Source organism: Chenopodium quinoa, unplaced genomic scaffold, assembly GCF_001683475.1.
Source record: "Chenopodium quinoa cultivar QQ74 unplaced genomic scaffold, ASM168347v1, whole genome shotgun sequence".
Taxonomy (NCBI): Eukaryota; Viridiplantae; Streptophyta; class Magnoliopsida; order Caryophyllales; family Amaranthaceae; genus Chenopodium; species Chenopodium quinoa.
The window spans coordinates 343063-362450 of NW_018742810.1; the positions used below are offsets into that span (position 1 = coordinate 343063).

Here is a 19388-nt window from a genome sequence, read left to right on the forward strand (position 1 = left end):
AAAAAAAAAATTACACTAAAAACGCTAACTGACTCGGTCAGCGTTTTTAGTGTAAATTTTTTTTTTTTTTTTTTAAATTCTTAAGTTTTTATTTGCTAAGCACCCTCATCTTCCTTATTTTTCTTTTCTCGGTTCCGAAACAATGGCAGTAGAAGTCATGATTCCCAACCTTGATGAACCAAGCAAGCCCATCACCCTAATCGACGTCCAAAACTGCATTAAGCTTACCCGAACAAATTATGTTGCCTGGAAAACACAACTCCAGGCTACACGATCTCTGGAAATTCATCGATGGAAGCTACCCATCGATGGAAGCATTTCCTATAATCAAGGATATTAGTTGAGCAATCTCTGTACTGTCAAGTGTAGGATGTTAAGTTTTGCTTAAATTTTTTTTTTAATCAGAAATTAAGAATTTTTTTTTAAAAAATAAATAAATAAAGTACGAAATTGTAAACAGCCCTTTACACATTAAATTTTTATTTTTTTTAAAAAAATCAGGGTATAAAACACTTTTACTTTACAAAATAGTTTTCTGATAAAACTTATTTTGGTTAAAAATCCTAAAAGAATAACGGAATACTTTACCATACACTTTTTCAAATGTTGTTTTTAACATTTCTGCATTTGGTTACTTCACGTACACCTCCCATGTTATCGACCTTTAAATCAGCCAATGAAGATTGAAAGAGTGCAAAAAATTAACCAAATTCTGCTTCTATCTTTTGAACTCATCAAATTCTGCTTCCACTTTTTTTGCTGTAAGTAATCTGTACTCTGTTTAATCCTTCAATTCCATCATAATTTTTTCAAATAAACACTTAATTCTGGAAAAAAAAAAAACTAGTGAGAGAATAATCTCCTGCTTTTGGGAATTAAGTTATTTAATTTGGTTGATAATTGATGTAAATGTGACTTGCTTCTGTAATTGTAAGAGGGCTTTTTTTAGCAAGGCAAGTAATTTGTTTGCTCCTCTTTGAGACTATGATTGATTTTGTGTTCCAGTTTCCAAGTATATGGGAATTTAGGGTTTATGTTTTTGTACGGACAAAAAAAATTGTATGTTATATTAGGAGTTTTGGTGTATAAAAATTCAGTTATATTTTCATCTTTTGCTATATGTATGTACTACGTATTAAATATGTTGCTGAAATTATTTGTATTACAATATGAAAAAGTTGATATTTTAGTACTAATTTGGTAGTTCAGCCGTTTTTTAACTGTAATTTTGCCTATTTTTGTGGTGTAATGGCTGGAATTTCTTGTGGGAAGTGATTGGTTTTTGTTCTTTGAGAAGACGATTTAGTGCTTAATTGTAATTTAGTAGTGAATCTATCAAACTTGTTTAATTGTATGTTAGAATTGTAAAATGCAATTTTTTTTTTCGCCAATAAGCCTTTAAAGGGTGTTGTTGGAAGTGCAATCTTAGACTCCAGAGATTGGTTTGCTGCAAGTTTTCTTATGGAATGTATTGTGTCTGTTACATTATCTAATCACTCCTTGCTACATTTTCAGATAACTAAACAAGGCAACCTTTTCCAAAGATGTTATCACCCGTCATTGAGCCACATTGTTCCTCGCGGTAATAAAAGTGATGAGAACTCCCGATCACCATATCCAAGCGCACTCAGTCAACTTGGATGTGGAATTAGTAATAATGTTTTGTCACACATTCATAATGGAGGCAACATTGGTGGTAATGGGGGTTTTAGAGCGCATTTTGGATGGAATAAATGGTTCCCTGCTGTCATATTACCTGATAGTGTTGTACCGTTGTTATCTAGAAAGATTTCAAGCGTAGCTGGTGAAGGATTTGATAATGCTCAACATCCTCAACATCATGGTGACAACAATATTAGCATTTTAACTAGTGAAAATGTTGAAGTAGTGTCCTCACAAGTTCCTGCCATTAATGAGGTAGCTATCGCAGCTGCTGATTCTGCCTTCCCAGTTGCTGCACTGCAGTACTTGATTGATGCTGTGCAGACATTGACTGGATTGAATTGGTATATCTTCTTGTTTTATACTTTTATTAATATATATTTTTGTAAGGCCGGCTATTTTATTTTCATCTCTAATATTTTTCTTATTTTGTTGACCTTAACAGCTCTTTGTGTTTGAAGTCTATTATAAGATTAAACATTTAAACCACCCTAAAAGATCAGTCTTTCGGTTTATTATATTAACAATTTGTTTATTGACGGGGATGACAGGGGCAGTCTGTCTGTTTACTTTGATTTAGTGATATAATTTCCATTTCAAGCGCTTAGTGCTTTTGAAATACTAGTAACAAAACTACGAAGTATGTGATAATATAGCTTAAGCTCACGAAGTATTTGCATTCTAGTGCAATATAACAAGGTGTTGAGATTGGAACTTCTGTATTTTCGGGTGGGCTAGAGAGAAGATATCTTTGACTAGTGAATCAGGCTATGTAATCATGTCCAGAATATCAAGGGGGTTAAGAACCTGAAATGGGCACATTCTTTTCTTATACATTCCACTACAAACTTGATTAAAATCAGTTAAACACATGGTCTACCCACTTGCTTATACATTCTCTCTCCTCTCCTTAAAGTGTGTGCCTAGATTAAATGTGTCATCTAAAAAGAAACAAGGAAGTACTTGTTATTTTGGTTTTTGAGAGGGGGGAATACTAATATTTCATTGTTATTTTAACTCACTTAATCATTGCTTACTACAATTTCATTAGTGCAACACGCTGAGAAGCTTGAAAGGACATCCGTCAGCAGGTGACTTTAAGAGATACTCAAGGGACTTTGTTATTCTTGTAGTGCCCCTTACAATGTATTTTTCTAAGGTATTTCACTATTTCCGATGGCCTTCATTAAATGTTAACAAGACTTGTACAAAGTTTTGTAGAGAAATAAGTAAAAATAGTTAATCATAGTTGTTTTATCTCATTTCATATGACTGAGATCAGTGTTTGCATGCTCCTCCACGCCACCAGGTTACCCCACTTATTGTTGGCTCATTGGCTGTACTTTGTATATGCTTTTTCTAATGGTGAAGCCTAAATTTTTTATTTCATGTAAGCTGTTTTTTTTTTTTTGGACTTATTATTAGCCAAGGGTTCTTAAAAAGAAAAAAGGGAACAAAGATTAGAAAAGAACATACAGGAAAGCCATCGGCTTGTTGCACGAATTGAACCCAAGCATGAAATCAAGTGTGGAGCTCTATTTGGAGTAAAATCCATCACTATAATAGCTTCTCGAATGCTTGAAAGAATTGTGCAAAGATACTGTCAAGAAGTCTTTTAAGGCAGTCCCTGTCTACCAGTCCCTTCCCATTTCCAATGCGGCTAGCATTATTCTGATGTAAAACCCCACGTTATGTGATTCAGTGATTGAGTTCGGGTTCGCATATTGATTTCTCTAAATGCATACCTGTGCTCCCTTGTGTATGAATTTCTGATTTAATTCCCTAATATTGAGGATGACAATATTATTGCAGGCATTCTTCTGTTATTTGATAACCTCCAGGCTGTTTGCGTTGTCATGTGGAGCAGGTGAGTCTTTGTCCCTTTAACTTGTTAAATCTAGTATAATAATCCTATACATAATTGAATGATGGCTTTTAAGCAAGCATCTCTGCCCATTATTATCTACTATTGCTTCATAGCTTTTTATCAGTCTTTTTGCCACAAATCTCAGCCATCCACAGTCCATGAACACCCGATAAGTTGAGCCAGAGTACAAAACTAGTATTCTTACCTTCTAGATGGAATTACCACCGAAATGGCCACAATTTGGTTTTGTGTTTGAAGTCCAATCTGCCTGAAAATCTTGCTCCTAGTATTATATATGTTTGTTTGAATTATCTTTCCTATCAATTAGGGAAACAAATAGAAATAAGAGTTACTGAAGTTTGTTCCTCGTATGCATTTTGTACGTGGATTCTATTCGCTGAAGGCTCACAGCAGCATCATTAGAACCTTGTTCTGGTGTCCACTTTAGCCTTAAGAACTATAGAAACTTCTATAGAATTGTATGCATTGGTTAGAAATTTCAAAGTGGTTTAATAAAGCTGGTCATGGTCGGGCTAGGCCCTTTGACAAGAATTGGGCAGGGTCAGAAACCTTGCTGTCCCTTTTCTAAAAACAATTTATTTGTCTGCTGGTTGCAGAAAATATTACCTCATTAATGAATCACAGCTGTGAATGTCCACATTGTGATACTTTTTCTTTCCTGCAGCTATTAAGCGCTCAGAAGCGAGAAAGTTCTTGGATCTTCCAATAGCACCCGCCCCTAAATCTTCTCCTCATACATCCACCTCACAGTCCCAATCCGAGTCTTCCTCAGATTCAGCAATTCAACAAGATAACACGAACAAGGAACCTAAACAGCCTGATGAGCCATGAAGTTGCATATTTCTCTAATTTCTGTCCAGTACAGGCTAGCAATTGTGAAACAATCAGATAAAAGATCAGATAATCTTGAGGCATAGGTCCAGTACTCCATTCCTGTTCCTGTGTTCAAGTTATAAGGCCTCAGGAACACATTTCTCATTGCAGTTATTTAGAGTTATGATATTTTGTCATTTAGAGGGAGTATGTTAGACGATAAGGTCAGACAGATGTAATAGAAGACCTCACATGCAATGTGTTATGGGAATCCATTCAAGTGAACGTATGTAATTGAAGCCGTATTCTGTAAGGGAAGGTAGAAATGCGCATGTAAACTGTGTGCCTACTAAAAGGCTTCAATCTATTGTATAATATTATCGAGATTACAGCATGAATCGGATCCTTGCTCTACACGATGTCATGAAAATGAAGTATGTATATTTGCTATATTAATGATATTCCATTATCCTTCGTTCTAATCATTTACTTGTACTTCATATGAATTATGTGCATATGCTTTCTTCTTCTTCCCCATCTTTTTGGCCTAGTTTTTTCTACTTGTTTTTGATTGGTTTGGTGTTACAGTAGTTAGCAATATAAGCTTGCATTTTCTAGACGTGTTTTAAATAATATAGAGTACATTGTTAAATTCCATTTCTTAATCTGTTAAGATTTCGGTGGGACAATATTAAGAACAAAGTGAGTATTTTACAAAAGCTAACCACAATACACAACACAAACACCAAGTAAGGGCTGAGTGGCTGACAACTTAGCATGCTTAAACTACTCCCTCTAAATGACAAAATATCAGAACTCTAAATAATTTTTAAGGTTTTTTTTTTTTTTTTTTATAATTTTTTTTTATTTGTTTTTTATTGAAACAATAATAACTCGAGTTTTAAATGACAATTATGAAGTCCATATTAATACCTATTCATTCTTCTTTTAAAAATTTGGACTCATAATGTTTGAACAATTACTGTATAATTTATATTCTTTAAAATATTTAAGGGTAATGCTATATATAGCCCTAAGCTTAAGCATTACATACACTCTTGAAAATTGTATAAAATTAGAAATTCATGACAAAAACACGCGTAAATAAGTGTAATTAATGTTTATATTTTTATAATTTCTTAAATTTATACGATTTTCTAATGTGTATTTAATGCTTATATGTAGTTTTAAGGGTTATGTACATCATTTTTCAATATTTAAATACTTATTTGTCCTTGTTATGAAGTAATAATTTATCACTTCTTTGAACTCTGAGCATGTGGAAATTTATACTTTCAAAAACATTGGTTTGCAAGAGTAGCTCTTCTACTTACAAGTTAATCTCAATCTCAAGGATAAGCAATTGTGTTTTTGGGACAAAATTGAAAAACTTTACCCTAAAATCGTTAAAATCAGTGACGATTTTAGGATAAAACCGCTAACGTTAGTAACTAGTATTCCCTCCGTTTTTTTATAGGTTAGAGGTGAGATTGCGTAGAGTTTTAGGTAATTTAATAAAATAAGATGTTAGTAGGGTAGATAAGGTTATTATTTTATTGAAAAGTAAAGTGGTATGAGAGGGAGTGAGGACCATTAAAGGAGTGAAGAATGATAAAGTAAGAAACAATAGTGACATTGGTAGATAAAGATATAGTAGTATTATTCAATGGTAAGAGATTTTCAAAAATGAAACTCTAACTTATAAAAAAAAAAACTTACGAAAATAGTAATTTAAGCTTATTAAAAAAAAAACGGAGGCAGTAATAGTTTTACTCATGAGATCATAATTCATAAACCCTTGTCAACCCTAAGCAAACGAATGAATTCATCAGCTACACTTGCTCGGTTCTAATTCTAGCGATTCCCGTCAGCAATGTCGGAAGTGATTATTGTTTGATGCTAGGGTTTTGATCATTCCCCATTGTTTAGCTTCATTGAGGTTATTCTTTGCTGTAAGTCTGTAACTACACTTTTGTTCTTTCTTAAATTATTTATGATCATTCTTTGATTTTTGTCATGCTCAAGTTATATCTGTATTTCCAAATTGCATTTTCAAGTTAGCAATTAGGTTTATGATAATACGAATTGCATTAATAGTGATTGTACTGAGTTAGTCACTTCAACTGCTGTTTAATTTAATTGCTTAGTTGTGTCCTGTGTGCTTTCATTCATGTAGTAAATTAGGGTTTGTGTTGTTTTTCAGTATTTTACGCTGTCTATTTTGGTAGTGTAGTTAAGATGATTGGTTGCTTGATTGCTTTCATTATGTATGTATTGTGAATTGCAGCTCTTTCTTTGAACAATTATACCAAAAGTCGGGTTTTGGGTGTTGTATTTGTCTTGTGTTGGGTTACCTTATCTAATATATCCTCTAAATATTCAGATGGCTTGCCGTCAGATGTTAACTAAACAAGACACTCTCTTGCGGAGATGGTACCACCCTTTGTTGAGCCACATTGTTCATCATGGTCATGAAGCGATGAGAAATTTCCAATCGCCGTGTCTAAGTCAACCTGGATATGGAATTAGCGATATTGTTATGTCACAGATTCATACTAGAAACAGCATTGGTGGTAATGGGGGTTTCGGATCACTTTGTGGGCAGAATAAAAGTTTGCCTGCCTTCCTTTTCCCAGCAGCAGCAGCAGGGGTTGGACCGTCATTGTCTAGATATATGTCAAGTGCAACTGGAGAAGGCTCTGACAAAGTTGACAATCTTGGTGACATTGCCCACATTTTTACCGATAAAACTGTGGAAGCAGTTTCTTCAGCAACTCCTGCCGTTAATGAGGTGGCTGTTGCAGCTGCTGATTCTGCCTTCCCAGTTGCTGCACTTCAACACTTGATTGATGCTGTTCATTCATTTACTGGATTAAATTGGTATACCCTCCTTTTGTTTTATTATTTTAGTTTCTGTTAAATCGGTTCCTTGACTTTTATCTGTGGTGAGATTGGAGTAAAGAGGGAAAGGTGGTGAGATGGAAAGTTCCATTTTTTACGGTGGAGAGCTAGCATGGAAAGAGAGATCCTTTTGAATAATGTCAATATATGCTCATGCATATCTAAAAGTGGGCAAGGAATTGAGATAGGAACTTGCCTTTTTTTTTGGCAGAGGGCTGGAGTGGAAGGAGGATATCTTTGGCAATTGTATTGAGATAGAATCTTCTATTCTTATTGCTGGACAATAATCTGAATAGAGGATATCTCTTGACTTTTTTTTATTAGGTTATGCTAGTGTTTTTCTTTCTTTTATGATTAGAACTCAAAAGGTGTTTTGTTGAGGGGTTGGGGTTATAAAGTCTGAACCTTTGGTTTGGAAGCAATAGAAAATATATTAAAGGCGGAAGCATAAAAAATATCTGACAAAGAAGGATTGGATGAGAAATCCTTAAAGGCTTAAATTCTAGTAAGTAATATGTGATCTAGATTGGTCGTTGTGAGGCCTTACCATATTATCAAATTCGTTGTATTTTAGTCCAATTTTGTCATGGATTTCATATTTTGACTCTCTTTATATTCCAGGTGGGCAGCTATTGCTGTAACTACTATTTTAATTCGAGGAGCAACATTGCCTTTACTCATCAGTCAACTCAAAGCTACTTATAAACTCAATGTGAGTCTTTGTGCTTGAATTATGACATTCAATAAGCTGTCCAGAATTTATGTTATTTAATCGTTGATAATACAGCACAAGCTTCTGTAGGAAGATTTTAAATTTTTTGGATATCATTGTTATTTGTTACCGCTGACCCGCTGTTGATTTTTCATTTTTTTTTAAAAAAACAAAAAAAATTCTGTTTTGTACAACTGTATTTCTTATCTTAGTGTGATCTGTTTGATTGTAATGTCTAATAATAAAAAAATAAAAAAAGTGAAGTTATGTAATTGACATTGTTTGCAAGTCGCCATTTCACAATTATTTTTTATACTTCTACTGCTGTTTGTTTCCCTTTTATTTTTTTAGTTGTATGTGTGTGTGCGTGGTGGTGGTGGTGATGGGGGGGGGGTTTAGTTGTTGGCTTGTTGCAGCTGCTAAATGTACTAAAAAAGAGGTAATGTTGTTAGGCCATGCGACCCATCTCTTACATTTACATGATGAAGGTCTGATGCATGCAATCCTTACTGTTTTCATGTCAACTTGCTCTGTGTTTGATTTGTAGTTTATATATTCTAACCTTGTTACTAGTATGCCATTTTGATGCAATTTAATCCTGTGTAGTTGATAAGACCACGGTTGGAGGAGATAAAACAGACGGTGCAAGCTTCGGTATGAACTTCCCACCAGTTATTCACGTATTAGGTTAGGTTTATTTAATCTTAGATAAAAATTTTGAGGCTTACCAATATTCATGTTTATGCCTTTTTTCATTTCATATTAGTTGTTTGATGGGTGTTAACTACTTATCCTGATTTATATTTTTCAGGGTATGGATCCTGTTGCTGTTGCTGAAGGCCAAAAGGAAATGAATGCTTTGCTAAAACAGTAAGTAATTTCTTGTAGACCACTATCCTGGACATCTCACTATCTGAGAGATCCACTAATTTGCATAAGTTAGTCTTTTGCGTTGGCTGAAAATGCTGGACACATGTTAGTGTCTAATTTTCTTCGTTGCGGAACGCTGACAGATATGGAGTTAGCCCTCTCACTCCGTTGAAAGGACTTCTAATTCAAGGCCCAATCTTCGTCAGCTTTTTCTTAGCTGTAAGATTTTATTCCTGTAAGCATCTCTAATCTTTTGATTTTAATAGTATTACTCTAATTTTCATCTCAAAACTCTGTATTTATGTATCAGATCTCAAACATGGTTGAGAAGGTTCCATCAATGAAATCTGGTGGAGCGCTCTGGTTCACAGATCTCACTACTCCAGATAGTTTGTTTATTTTTCCAGTTCTAGCATCACTATCATTCTTGGTCCTTGTAGAGGTGAGGAGTTTCGATGTGCTTCTGAGCACCTCTTGCCGTTGCATTCCTTATCTTCTTCTGTTTCTATTTCTCTGTCAAAGTTGTTATCTCTTTTTATTGTCCTTTCTGAGGGAGAAGAGGAGGGTGCTGTTACTAACATTTTATTGCTGTTTCACTAACCTTAGTACAACATGCAAGAAGGCTTTGAAGGTAATCCTAACTCTGATAAAATGAAGAAGGTCTCAAGGATCTTTGCTATTCTTGCAGTGCCATTTACAATGGGTTTTCCTAAGGTATGCCAACATTTCCAGGTTCACAAAAGTTGCAGAAAAAAGGGTTTATCCTATTAGTTTCTTGTCAGTTCTAATAAATGGATTTCTGTGATATCAGTGCTATGTTTGAACCCCATTCCCCCCCCCCCTCTTCCTCTCTCTCTCTCTCTCTCTCTCTCTCTCTCTCTCTCTCTCTCTCTCTCTCTCTCTCTCTCTCTGTGGTTAGTTGACTGTACTATTTGAATAAGGGATTTTACTTCTACTCTTATTGTGGAGCCAAATTTTATGTGGGTGGGGGATGGGATATGAGCTTAAAATTATTTCATCCCTTATAGGCAAAGGGTAGGAAGAAAAAAGCGGATAAAATGAAAAGAAGAAATAAACAGTAAAAAATAAAAGCCAGACTTGTTGAAAGGCTTGAACAGATTACAACCTCACAAGCACATAAATAAGAGTGGAGGAGTAATTATTCTACTGTGCCCCTTTTACTTTCTAGTTTCTCCAATGAGGCTAGCATTATTCTCACGTAATGATTCCGTGTTGTATGCATTCATTAAGCTTATTGATGTCTACCAATTCATAAATGTGCAGCTTTTTGGATGTATGCCTGGTTTGATTTCTAATGCTGAGAAAGCCAATTTTATTTATTTCTTTATTTATTTTTATTGCAGGCACTCTTTTGTTATTGGATAACCTCCAACCTGTTTTCAATGTCATATGGATTAGGTGAATATTTGACTGTTTAATTTGTTGGTTTTCTGGGCTATTATGTAGAATTAGTATCTACAGTGGTGAACAAAATATGATTTTTCTCAGTTTCTTTTATCTTTGCGTGTTCAGTAGTATGGCAGTCCTTTTACCATGAGTCTCAGTCATCCATATCCCGTAATGCATATCGAGGTGCTTTTCTGACAAATAACAAAATTAAGCGCTTGTATGTTCATTGACAAGAGATAGCCTTTGGTTTATCATTACCAACTAGAAGTTCATTGCAGTGTTTGTAACCACTATAGCCTTAAAGCTCTATGGAGAATTCTGGAAAATTGTTTGCTTTGGCAGGAATTCTTGAAGTAATTTTATCTTCGAAAACTTTTTTATAATCCCTTTTCTAGAAACAGCATCTGGCAAGCTAGCTGTGGACTGTTCTGCAAGATTTCACTTTTCTCATTAAGAGTTGCAAATGTTTCACATTGTGAATTTTATCATAATTTTTCCTTTTTGCAGCTATTAGGCATCCAGAAGTGAGAAAGTTCTTGGATCTAACCGGAGCACCCTTATCTCCACCTAGTACACCCACATCACAGTCCCAGTCAGAGTTACCATCAGTTTCAGCAACCCAACAACAAAACACTCCATCGGAATCTAAGCCGCCGTCTGAGTCATCAAAAGTTGCTGACAGAAGGACATCTTCACATGCAATTATGAAACAAAGGATCAGATATCTTGAAGAAAAACTAAAGGGAAATAAGGGAAGGAAGAAAAAGAAGCAGTAGTAAATTGTACCCTATTATGCTACCGAAGCCTCCATTGTTTTTGTTGTCAGGTTTTTCATTCTATCAGAATCTAATTGAATATCTTTGTAAGCAACATTACAGCGCAACATTGTCGTTGAAGCCATTGCTCTAATTCCATGTTAAGAACGTGTATGATAGGCTTAATCAATTTTGTACCTTGATTCTTACTTCTATATACTCCTGTTTTCTTCACCTCCCTGCCGCCTCCTCTCTCTCTTTTGCTTGTAGATTTTTTTGACTTTGCCCCAGTAAAAAGGTTAATTGAAAGATTTGTTGTATTATAGTATAGTGAGCTACCATGTTTGTATTAGATTCCTGCTCCACCTTTTTGAATTATGTGATGTATAATAATAAGGGTAATGTTATACGTAGTCGTAAGGATAAAACACTTGTAATTAAAGGAAACTGCAGAGATTATGTTTGTATGCTGTATAGATATAAGTTTTGAATGATTGAAGACTAAATAACAGACTATTTATGCTAATGTGATGTACAATATGTTTTTTTTTTTCGGTATTCTTTAATTGCGATTGTTTAATAATTCATTTCCTTCATAAGAGATTGTGGGCTGATGCTTGTTAAAAACTTAACTTCTACGATGGTTAGAATACGACAGGTTACAGAAAACAGTTCACTAAGAATGATTTATTGGAAGTTATATTATTTTATTGGTTGTTTAAAGTAGTTGATCTAACCTACCACCCACCTCCAATCACAGAGAAATAGATCATTCTTGTTTTATAGCGTGAAATATACAAATGACTCCGTTGTATGATGTAATAAATACACATATAAAACCTGAAGATTAGAACATACACCCGGTTACATGCAACTTAAGAATAGTCCGATATATATTAAACATTTTATTATTATCTATAATCAAGAGAGAAATTAAGTAGCTTAGGAAGAATCCAAATATGTCCCGAAAGCAGTGAATTAGTCAAAAATAGTTGCTTTGTCACCCAAGTTTGTATTTTAACAAAAACTTGGTTGATTTTGGCCACCAAAAGCTTCTAACTTCTTGAAAGTCTTACCAAGGACATTTCTTGTGCCGTCTATATTCTATAAGAGCATTACCTTTATGGAGGGAAGAGAAAATATTGAAATCAAAACTGAAGTAATCTTCGACAAAAGACAAAGAAAAGATCTGCAAAAGGAATGGCAGAGAAGAAGTATGTGGTGGAGGTGGAGGGGGGCAAAGAAGCAAAACACGGGAGGCCATCAGTTGGACCAGTTTACAGGAGTGTTAATGCTAAAGATGGTTTCCCACCTCTTTTACCAGGAATGGAAACTTGCTGGGATATTTTCCGGTATGATCATCAATATTTTTTTTCATTTTAGTATTGTCAAGTATAAGATTATTTGTGCTTCACTTTACTAAATCATGTAAATAATCTGTATGCATATGGTTTGTTACTTGATACGTTGGTTTGTATTTCATGATTGCAGCATGTCAGTTGAGAAGTTCCCTGAGAATCAAATGCTTGGATATCGTGAAACCGAGAATGGCAAAGTAAGGAGGCTTACACTCTTACAGATTGTTCCTTTTTCTGTTTTGTGTGTCTTACCCACATGTTGACATGCTCGCTTTTTTATGTGCTACCATGGATAACTCACAGGCAGGAAACTATAATTGGTTAACATACAAGGAGGTTTATGACATTGTCATGAAAGTTGGAGCATCTATCCGCAGCTGTGGAGTCAATAAAGTGAGTTACTGTATATCTTGACATGATGAAACATTTCTTGTTTAAGGATGCATTTCTGCTGTTACTGGAAAAGTTATCATATAAAATCGAAAGCTAAGGGAGATAAAGGGGATACAGTGTAGATGAAAAAGCTGGGATGGGGAGGACAATTTGGATTTCTTCACCTCTTGCAAAAATTTTTGTTAGCTTCATGCCGTCAACCTGGCCAAGAAAATCATTTTCACCTTTTCACTGAACCAAACAGGGAGATATCAGAAAATTAATTTTCCTGTTAGAGGTGTTCCATTTAACCAAACACAACCTTAACATGGGGTTATTAGCAAAAACTTGTGTGTTTGGTATAGTACAGACTACAGAGTGGTTACTTTGTTTATTCATAGCATTATTCCTGGTAGTTGTAAGAGTGTTTACAGTTTAAGTCAGTTTCAGAGCCAACAAATGACATTCTGTAGGATATATATATATGTATGATTGATTATTGAAGTGGCTCGTTTTCCCAACCTTTTTTCATTTTTCTTTAATTTTGCAGGGAGAAAAATGTGGTATCTACAGTACTAATTGCCCGAAGTGGATGATCAGCATGCAGGTACAGATCTGATACCACTTGCAGATGTAGCAGTTTTTTCTATACTAAGAAGTAATGTTGATGTCTTTTGCTATAAATGTTTGCAGGCTTGTAATGCTCATGGATTGTATTGCGTCCCTCTTTATGATTCTTTAGGTATGAGTTCAACTATCTAGAAAGATGTCACTAGAATAGAGTTGTTTTTAGTTGGAGAGTGTATAAGCGTTAACATGTTTTTGCTAATAGGTTCTGGTGCAGTAGAATTCATTTTATGTCACGCAGAGGTGTCTATTGCTTTCGTCGAAGAAAAGAAGATGCCAGAGGTAAGTGAATTTAACATAGAGTTGCAGAGCTACATGCAAAGTTGCAATGTTCTGAAATATTAAATTTAATCTTACGACTTATGAGGATCTAGGCTAAGTGCATGTATGTTCAAGCTTCTTATCAATATCATCCTTTCTATCAGAATGATGTTAAAGGCAGAATTTGTTATAACTATAGCTCCTTTTGGACAGGTTATCAAGACATTGCCAAATACAACAAAATACTTGAAAAGTAAGTTGAATTTTTGTATCCTTATTACCGGTGAATGAAAAAAGTTTTTTTTTTTTTTTTTTTTTACTAACATATTCTTTCTGTAACACAGCACTTGTGAGCTTTGGCAAGGTTCAAACTGACCATAAAGAAGATGCTAAAAGATTAGGCTTGGCAGTCTACTCTTGGGATGAGTTTCTTCAACTGGTATGTCATGCTCAATTTCCTGTACTTTTTACCCTAAATTATTATTTTTTTCCCAATTTGGTGGTAATCTCCTCTAACTTGTACCAAGTAGCACTTCTAACACTCATCTGCTTGAAAATGCACATACAGGGAAACAATCAACATTTTGATCTTCCTGAAAAAAAGAAATCCGACATTTGCACAATAATGTATACTAGTGGTACAACAAGTGAACCCAAGGGAGTATTGATTTCAAATGAAACTGTTGTCACTGTTGTATCTGGCATTAATTTCTCTTTGAAGAGCATAAATGAAGAGGTAAGTTCAGAGTCATCCTTTCCTGCATGTGAAAACCAGACAATGTATTATGCCGTACTGGTATAAGTAGTTTGACATTTATTTTCTTTTCTTGTGATTCTCTTTGGAAAATTTGACAGCTTAGTCCGGATGATGTATACCTCTCATATCTTCCCCTAGCACATATCTTTGATCGAGTGGTTGAGGAATTGTTTATCTCAATTGGTGCTTCAATAGGATATTGGCGTGGGGTAAGTGAAAACTTTGAGGTATTTTTACAACAAATGAAAACTTTCTTCATACTTACTCGGTCTATTGCTTACTCAGGATGTCAAACTACTGGCTGAAGACATCAAGGATCTGAAACCAACACTTCTTTGTTCTGTTCCGCGTGTGCTAGAAAGAATTTATTCAGGTAAGCATCAGAAATGTTTTAATGTGCATAAGCCAACCAATAACAGTATATTATGGGAGTAGCCTCTGAAGCAGCTATTATGATCTTTTGTGCTGTTGCACTCACTGCTTTTTATACTGATGGCCCATCTACTGTATTTCTGTGTGACAACAGGTCTGATGGAAAAGATTTCATCTTCTGGAGCTCTGAAGCGTACATTATTCAATGTCGCCTACTCCTAGTAAGTTAAGCTTACAAAATATTTACTTACAAGAGAGACTTTTCATTCATATACAAATCCAGGACAGCATAGATATACATTTCCATTCCAGGGTGACCTTTCTTCTTGAACACTATGTCATACAGTATTACTTAAAGAGCTAAAGTTATCATTAGGAGCAGTATAGGGAAGTTCAAAGTTTAACGTACTAAATTTAGAAAGTGACCTAATACTGTCAGACAATTATAAGTAGTAAATGTGGCCCATTACTTAAAGACAGAGGGAGTATTACTTTAGAGAAGGTTTTTCAGCCAGAAACAAGCTTAAGCAGGAATTACCCTCTTCAACATCAAGCATCTGTAACACTTCGTTGAAGAAATCAGATTGGAGAAACAGTTATATAACCATAACCTGCAGGGATTCTAGTTGAGTATATGCAATCCTTGTAAATTGTCTAATAAAATTACATTAAATAACAAAAATAAAGATTATGGCAAAGATAAAAGAGTAAAGAAAAGCATATAAATCCACATAGTATAGCCTAGAATTAACTCAAAAATGTTCTTGGGGTACCTATGAACATAGGTAATTGTTTGTGACAGGATAGTCCAATTGTATTTTTTCTCTAATTGAAAGTAAAATAACCTATGTTTTGAATTATGCAGCAAATTGGGAAACTTAAACAAAGGGTATAAGCACGAAGAAGCTTCCCCCCTTTTTGATAAGATCGTTTTTAGTAAGGTAGTATGAGTTGTCATAAGAGTTTCAGATTGATGGATATTGCTTCTCCTCTTAAAAAGGTTTATTACTTTTAACTCTCCTCTTTAATATATGTGTTATCGTTGTGGCCTCAGATCAAGGAGGGTCTTGGAGGGAAACTTCGTTTAATTCTTTCAGGAGGAGCACCTCTTGCTCCCAGTGTAGAAACTTTCCTACGCGTGGTCACATGTGCTCATGTGCTTCAAGGATATGGTATGCTGTTTACTAGTCATTTCTCTGTATGAATAAATCAACACTAAACTCAACCCTTCTCCAAGTAATAGAACTAATAGTATAGAACTAGGGAAAAATACTGTATCTTCAAGATTATATAGACATTCTCACTAATAATAACAACAAATAGTGATTGTAATAGTAGTAAATTAAAATGACTGGATCTCCTATTATCACACAGGTCTTACTGAAAGCTGTGCAGCTTCATTCATTGCACAACCTCATGATATGGCAATGATTGGAACTGTGGGACCTCCTGTACCAAATGTTGATGTCTGCTTAGAATCAGTTCCAGTGATGGGGTATGATGCTCTTTCCAGCACCCCACGTGGAGAGGTATGCATTCGAGGAAATACCCTCTTCACAGGTTACTATAAACGAGAAGACCTCACTGACGAAGTCATGATTGACAGCTGGTTTCACACAGGTTAGTCTGACTTCTTTTTTTCTTCTTCATTTAGACTGATAAATTTTACTTCCTAGTTCGCAGCGGCTACAGCTGATCATAGGTAATGGCCAAAAAAAGCCTACATGTAGTAGTTACAACAACAGTATTTTGATATTTTAGATCATCAACTATCTATACAGGGGATATTGGAGAGTGGCAATCAGATGGGCGCATGAAGATCATTGATCGCAAGAAAAACATCTTCAAGCTCTCGCAAGGAGAATATGTTTCTGTTGAGAACTTGGAGAATACATACAGTCTTGCCTCAGAAATCGATTCTGTATGTCTGATCTATGCTGTACATAAGAATAAACAATTATGTAGGATCATTAGAATTATAATTTGCTTTGTTCTGAATTCATCTGTCTATTTCAGATATGGGTTTATGGAAACAGCTTCCAGTCTTTCCTCGTTGCTGTTATCAACCCCAACAGGAAGGCTCTAGAATCCTGGGCTGAAGAACAAGGTATTGCAGGTGATTTTAGTTCACTATGCCAGAATCCTGGAGCAAAGGCCTACTTCATTGAGAAACTCAACCAGATTGCCAAAGAGAACAAGGTACTTTGCTCTCTTGCGAATTTTGGTAGGTTTTGCACAGCACTATTCACAAGATAATATTGAGCTACCCGAAAAGTTAATGCCAAACAGACACTAAGGCCTAAATATCCATCTGAAAGTAGACATTAGAGCTTACAGTAGTGTTCAAAGGTTAAAAATCCAAGTTACAGTAGGTCCAGAGTTCAAATGCACTTTCTGTTTTCATCAATTCCTCCTGTAGTGACGTAGTCCATTTCATTTGCTTCCTTATAGTTGAAAGGTTTCGAGTTAATCAAAGCAGTACATCTTGACCCTGTGCCATTTGACATGGAACGCGATCTCTTGACCCCAACTTTTAAGAAGAAAAGGCCTCAATTGCTCCAGTATTACAAGGTTGGTACATCTTAATACATATGGTCATATGGATTTTCTGTTTTCAAGGCATAACATTATATTGGTCCCTAATGGAATTGTTCTTACAGGATGTTGTTGACACATTATACAAAGAACGGAACAAGAAATGAGTAATGACATTCATATCCAAACATCAACTCTGCTGCAAATTGGCCATCTATTACATTTTAATGCTTCCCTCAGTGACAAAGATTGTAAATTGACATGGATACACATGAAAAGATTTGATTTGTACATGTAGACTATGCTTCACTTTACGAAATATTTGATATACATATACAGAAGGAACTCCAGCGAACTCTATATGCTCGTCTAAACGATTCTACGTATACAGGATGATCTATCAATAAATACTACTATAATTTTACAAATTGAAGCAACATTTACTTGAAAAGAGAGAAGCTAACTTTCTTCAGAAATGAAATCAGGCTCAGTTGGCATTTGCAGGTTAAGGGAATCATCAGCAAACTTCTGGCATTTTGAAAACTGTTACGTTGCAGGTTACGCAGTGCATTGGCAGATGACTTTGACACAAGTAAGGTGGCACCTAAATTTTGTGAACTTCTCACCCTCAGCCTAAGTTTATTGTTCAATCTCTTGTAAAGATTACTTAAGCTTCATTTTGTAGTATTGCTGCCATGTTGCCTGTATGAAATGTGCTGCCCATGTTCTCCACCGTTGTGAACTTGTGAATAGAACCCTCTGAATGCATCATGATATATAGGTTATTATAAATTTTTTGACAGGTTAAAAAAAACAATATAATTAACCATCCCTTAAATTCACAGTTGACAAGACTGTTTTCTGGACTGACATCAAGCTTCAGAATAATTTTCAAAGTGTTCCAATAAGTTTACATTAGGGTTGATTCAGACAAGGACCACTAAGATAAGATCAAGAAGCTTGGATAACGGTTGACAAGTTCAGATAAGAACTAGCCAAACTCAATCCACTACAAAAACAAGTTTAGATAAGGGTTTTTCAGGTGACTTGAAACAACAAAGCCTTTTTTTCAAGGATTGCATTTGGCTATGTTGTAAACTATACAGAGCTGTTTTTATGAAACCACCTTCAGGCTGCTTAAAATGAAGACAACCAGCCTCCAACTACCAGTTATTGTTTAGTTCTATGGCAGCCTGGCCTGAGGAAAGAAAGAAACAGGCATAGACTTGCCTAAAAGTGTGTCTCATCCAGTTATTGGGGATGCGCTAAGGCATGAATGAGATGGTTCCAAGCACTAAGTAGTCTCCTGGGGCCTTTTTGGAGCCTTGGAAAGCACCTCAATGGATAACCTTGACGGGTCCATAAATGTTCAGTTAAGGCCAAATTTGAAGGCTATAATACACGAAATTTGACCATTTTTAAAGATTTTGGGACTCGTTGAAAAATCAAGTGATGGTAGGGAAAACATCTCGGGTTTTATTATGTTGTTTCGAACCATATATGATCTCTGTTTGGTCATATTAAGGCTCGTTGTAACCTTGAGTTAATGAAAGGAGGTGTATATATAATCGGCTAAATTGATCGTTGCAAAGTAGATGGTTCCAACCACCCAAATGGTCTCCCGAAGTCTTGAAAGGACCATGGGAAGCACCTTAACCACTTTCTTTTTTGGGTCCAAAAAAGTAAAAAAATTGTCCAAAAATGAAGGCTATAATCCACGTTTTTTGACCAATTTTGAGAATTTTTTCCAAAAAATTGAAGTGGATGTGTGGGGTGTCCCCTGAACTCATAAAAGTTGTTTTGAAACCATATCAGGTCTATCAATACGTCCATAGAGCCCCAACAATGAGTTTAGTTCAATTATATGTCTATTACAAAATTATGTTGTAGTGGCAGTCAAGGGATAAAACTCATACAAGAGATGATTTTAATCACCAATTTGACATCCTGGGGTCCTATTAGTAAACTATTTTGAGGCTGTGCTTGAGGCATTAAAGCACTTAATATAAAATAACCAAAGTTCAGAAATTTTGTCTACTTCTATTCTTAATATACAATGATATAGATTGACAGAAGTATCAGAGCCCATTTTTGT

General features: G+C 35.2%; 3 protein-coding genes across 5 annotated transcripts; all 3 read left to right on the forward strand.

The window, feature by feature from the left end:
* The first annotated feature begins 556 nt into the window (after window positions 1–556).
* Window positions 557–4889, forward strand: LOC110725155 (mitochondrial inner membrane protein OXA1-like). 2 transcript variants are annotated; one of them, XR_002512134.1, is made up of 4 exons: window positions 557–761; window positions 1516–2006; window positions 2714–3529; window positions 4215–4889. XR_002512134.1 is itself a non-coding variant. In XM_021904626.1 (3 exons), the coding sequence occupies exons 1-3, from the start codon at window positions 2807–2809 to the stop codon at window positions 4379–4381; spliced, it is 237 nt and encodes a 78-aa protein (XP_021760318.1). In that variant the 5' UTR covers window positions 2029–2806; the 3' UTR covers window positions 4382–4889. The 2 variants fall into 2 exon arrangements, 1 of the variants encoding a protein (XP_021760318.1); XM_021904626.1 differs by lacking the exons at window positions 557–761; window positions 1516–2006 and having other exon boundaries at window positions 2029–2821; window positions 3475–3529.
* A 1228-nt stretch (window positions 4890–6117) lies between these two features.
* Window positions 6118–11780, forward strand: LOC110725154 (mitochondrial inner membrane protein OXA1-like). 2 transcript variants are annotated; one of them, XM_021904624.1, is made up of 10 exons: window positions 6120–6315; window positions 6747–7243; window positions 7886–7976; window positions 8583–8630; window positions 8788–8846; window positions 8990–9065; window positions 9157–9288; window positions 9453–9560; window positions 10211–10265; window positions 10764–11780. In XM_021904624.1, exons 2-10 carry the CDS (start codon window positions 6747–6749, stop codon window positions 11030–11032), a joined length of 1335 nt encoding a protein of 444 aa, XP_021760316.1. In that variant the 5' UTR covers window positions 6120–6315; the 3' UTR covers window positions 11033–11780. The 2 variants fall into 2 exon arrangements, with proteins under 2 accessions (XP_021760317.1, XP_021760316.1); XM_021904625.1 differs by lacking the exon at window positions 10211–10265 and having other exon boundaries at window positions 6118–6315; window positions 10764–10920.
* Window positions 11781–12114: 334 nt separating this feature from the next.
* Window positions 12115–17726, forward strand: LOC110725153 (long chain acyl-CoA synthetase 4-like). The gene is made up of 19 exons (XM_021904623.1): window positions 12115–12363; window positions 12503–12566; window positions 12673–12762; window positions 13292–13348; window positions 13435–13483; window positions 13574–13650; window positions 13843–13882; window positions 13974–14068; window positions 14198–14365; window positions 14485–14595; window positions 14672–14759; window positions 14913–14979; window positions 15624–15699; window positions 15813–15930; window positions 16133–16378; window positions 16540–16679; window positions 16775–16957; window positions 17210–17329; window positions 17419–17726. Exons 1-19 carry the CDS (start codon window positions 12212–12214, stop codon window positions 17458–17460), a joined length of 1983 nt encoding a protein of 660 aa, XP_021760315.1. The 5' UTR covers window positions 12115–12211; the 3' UTR covers window positions 17461–17726.
* Window positions 17727–19388: the final 1662 nt, after the last annotated feature.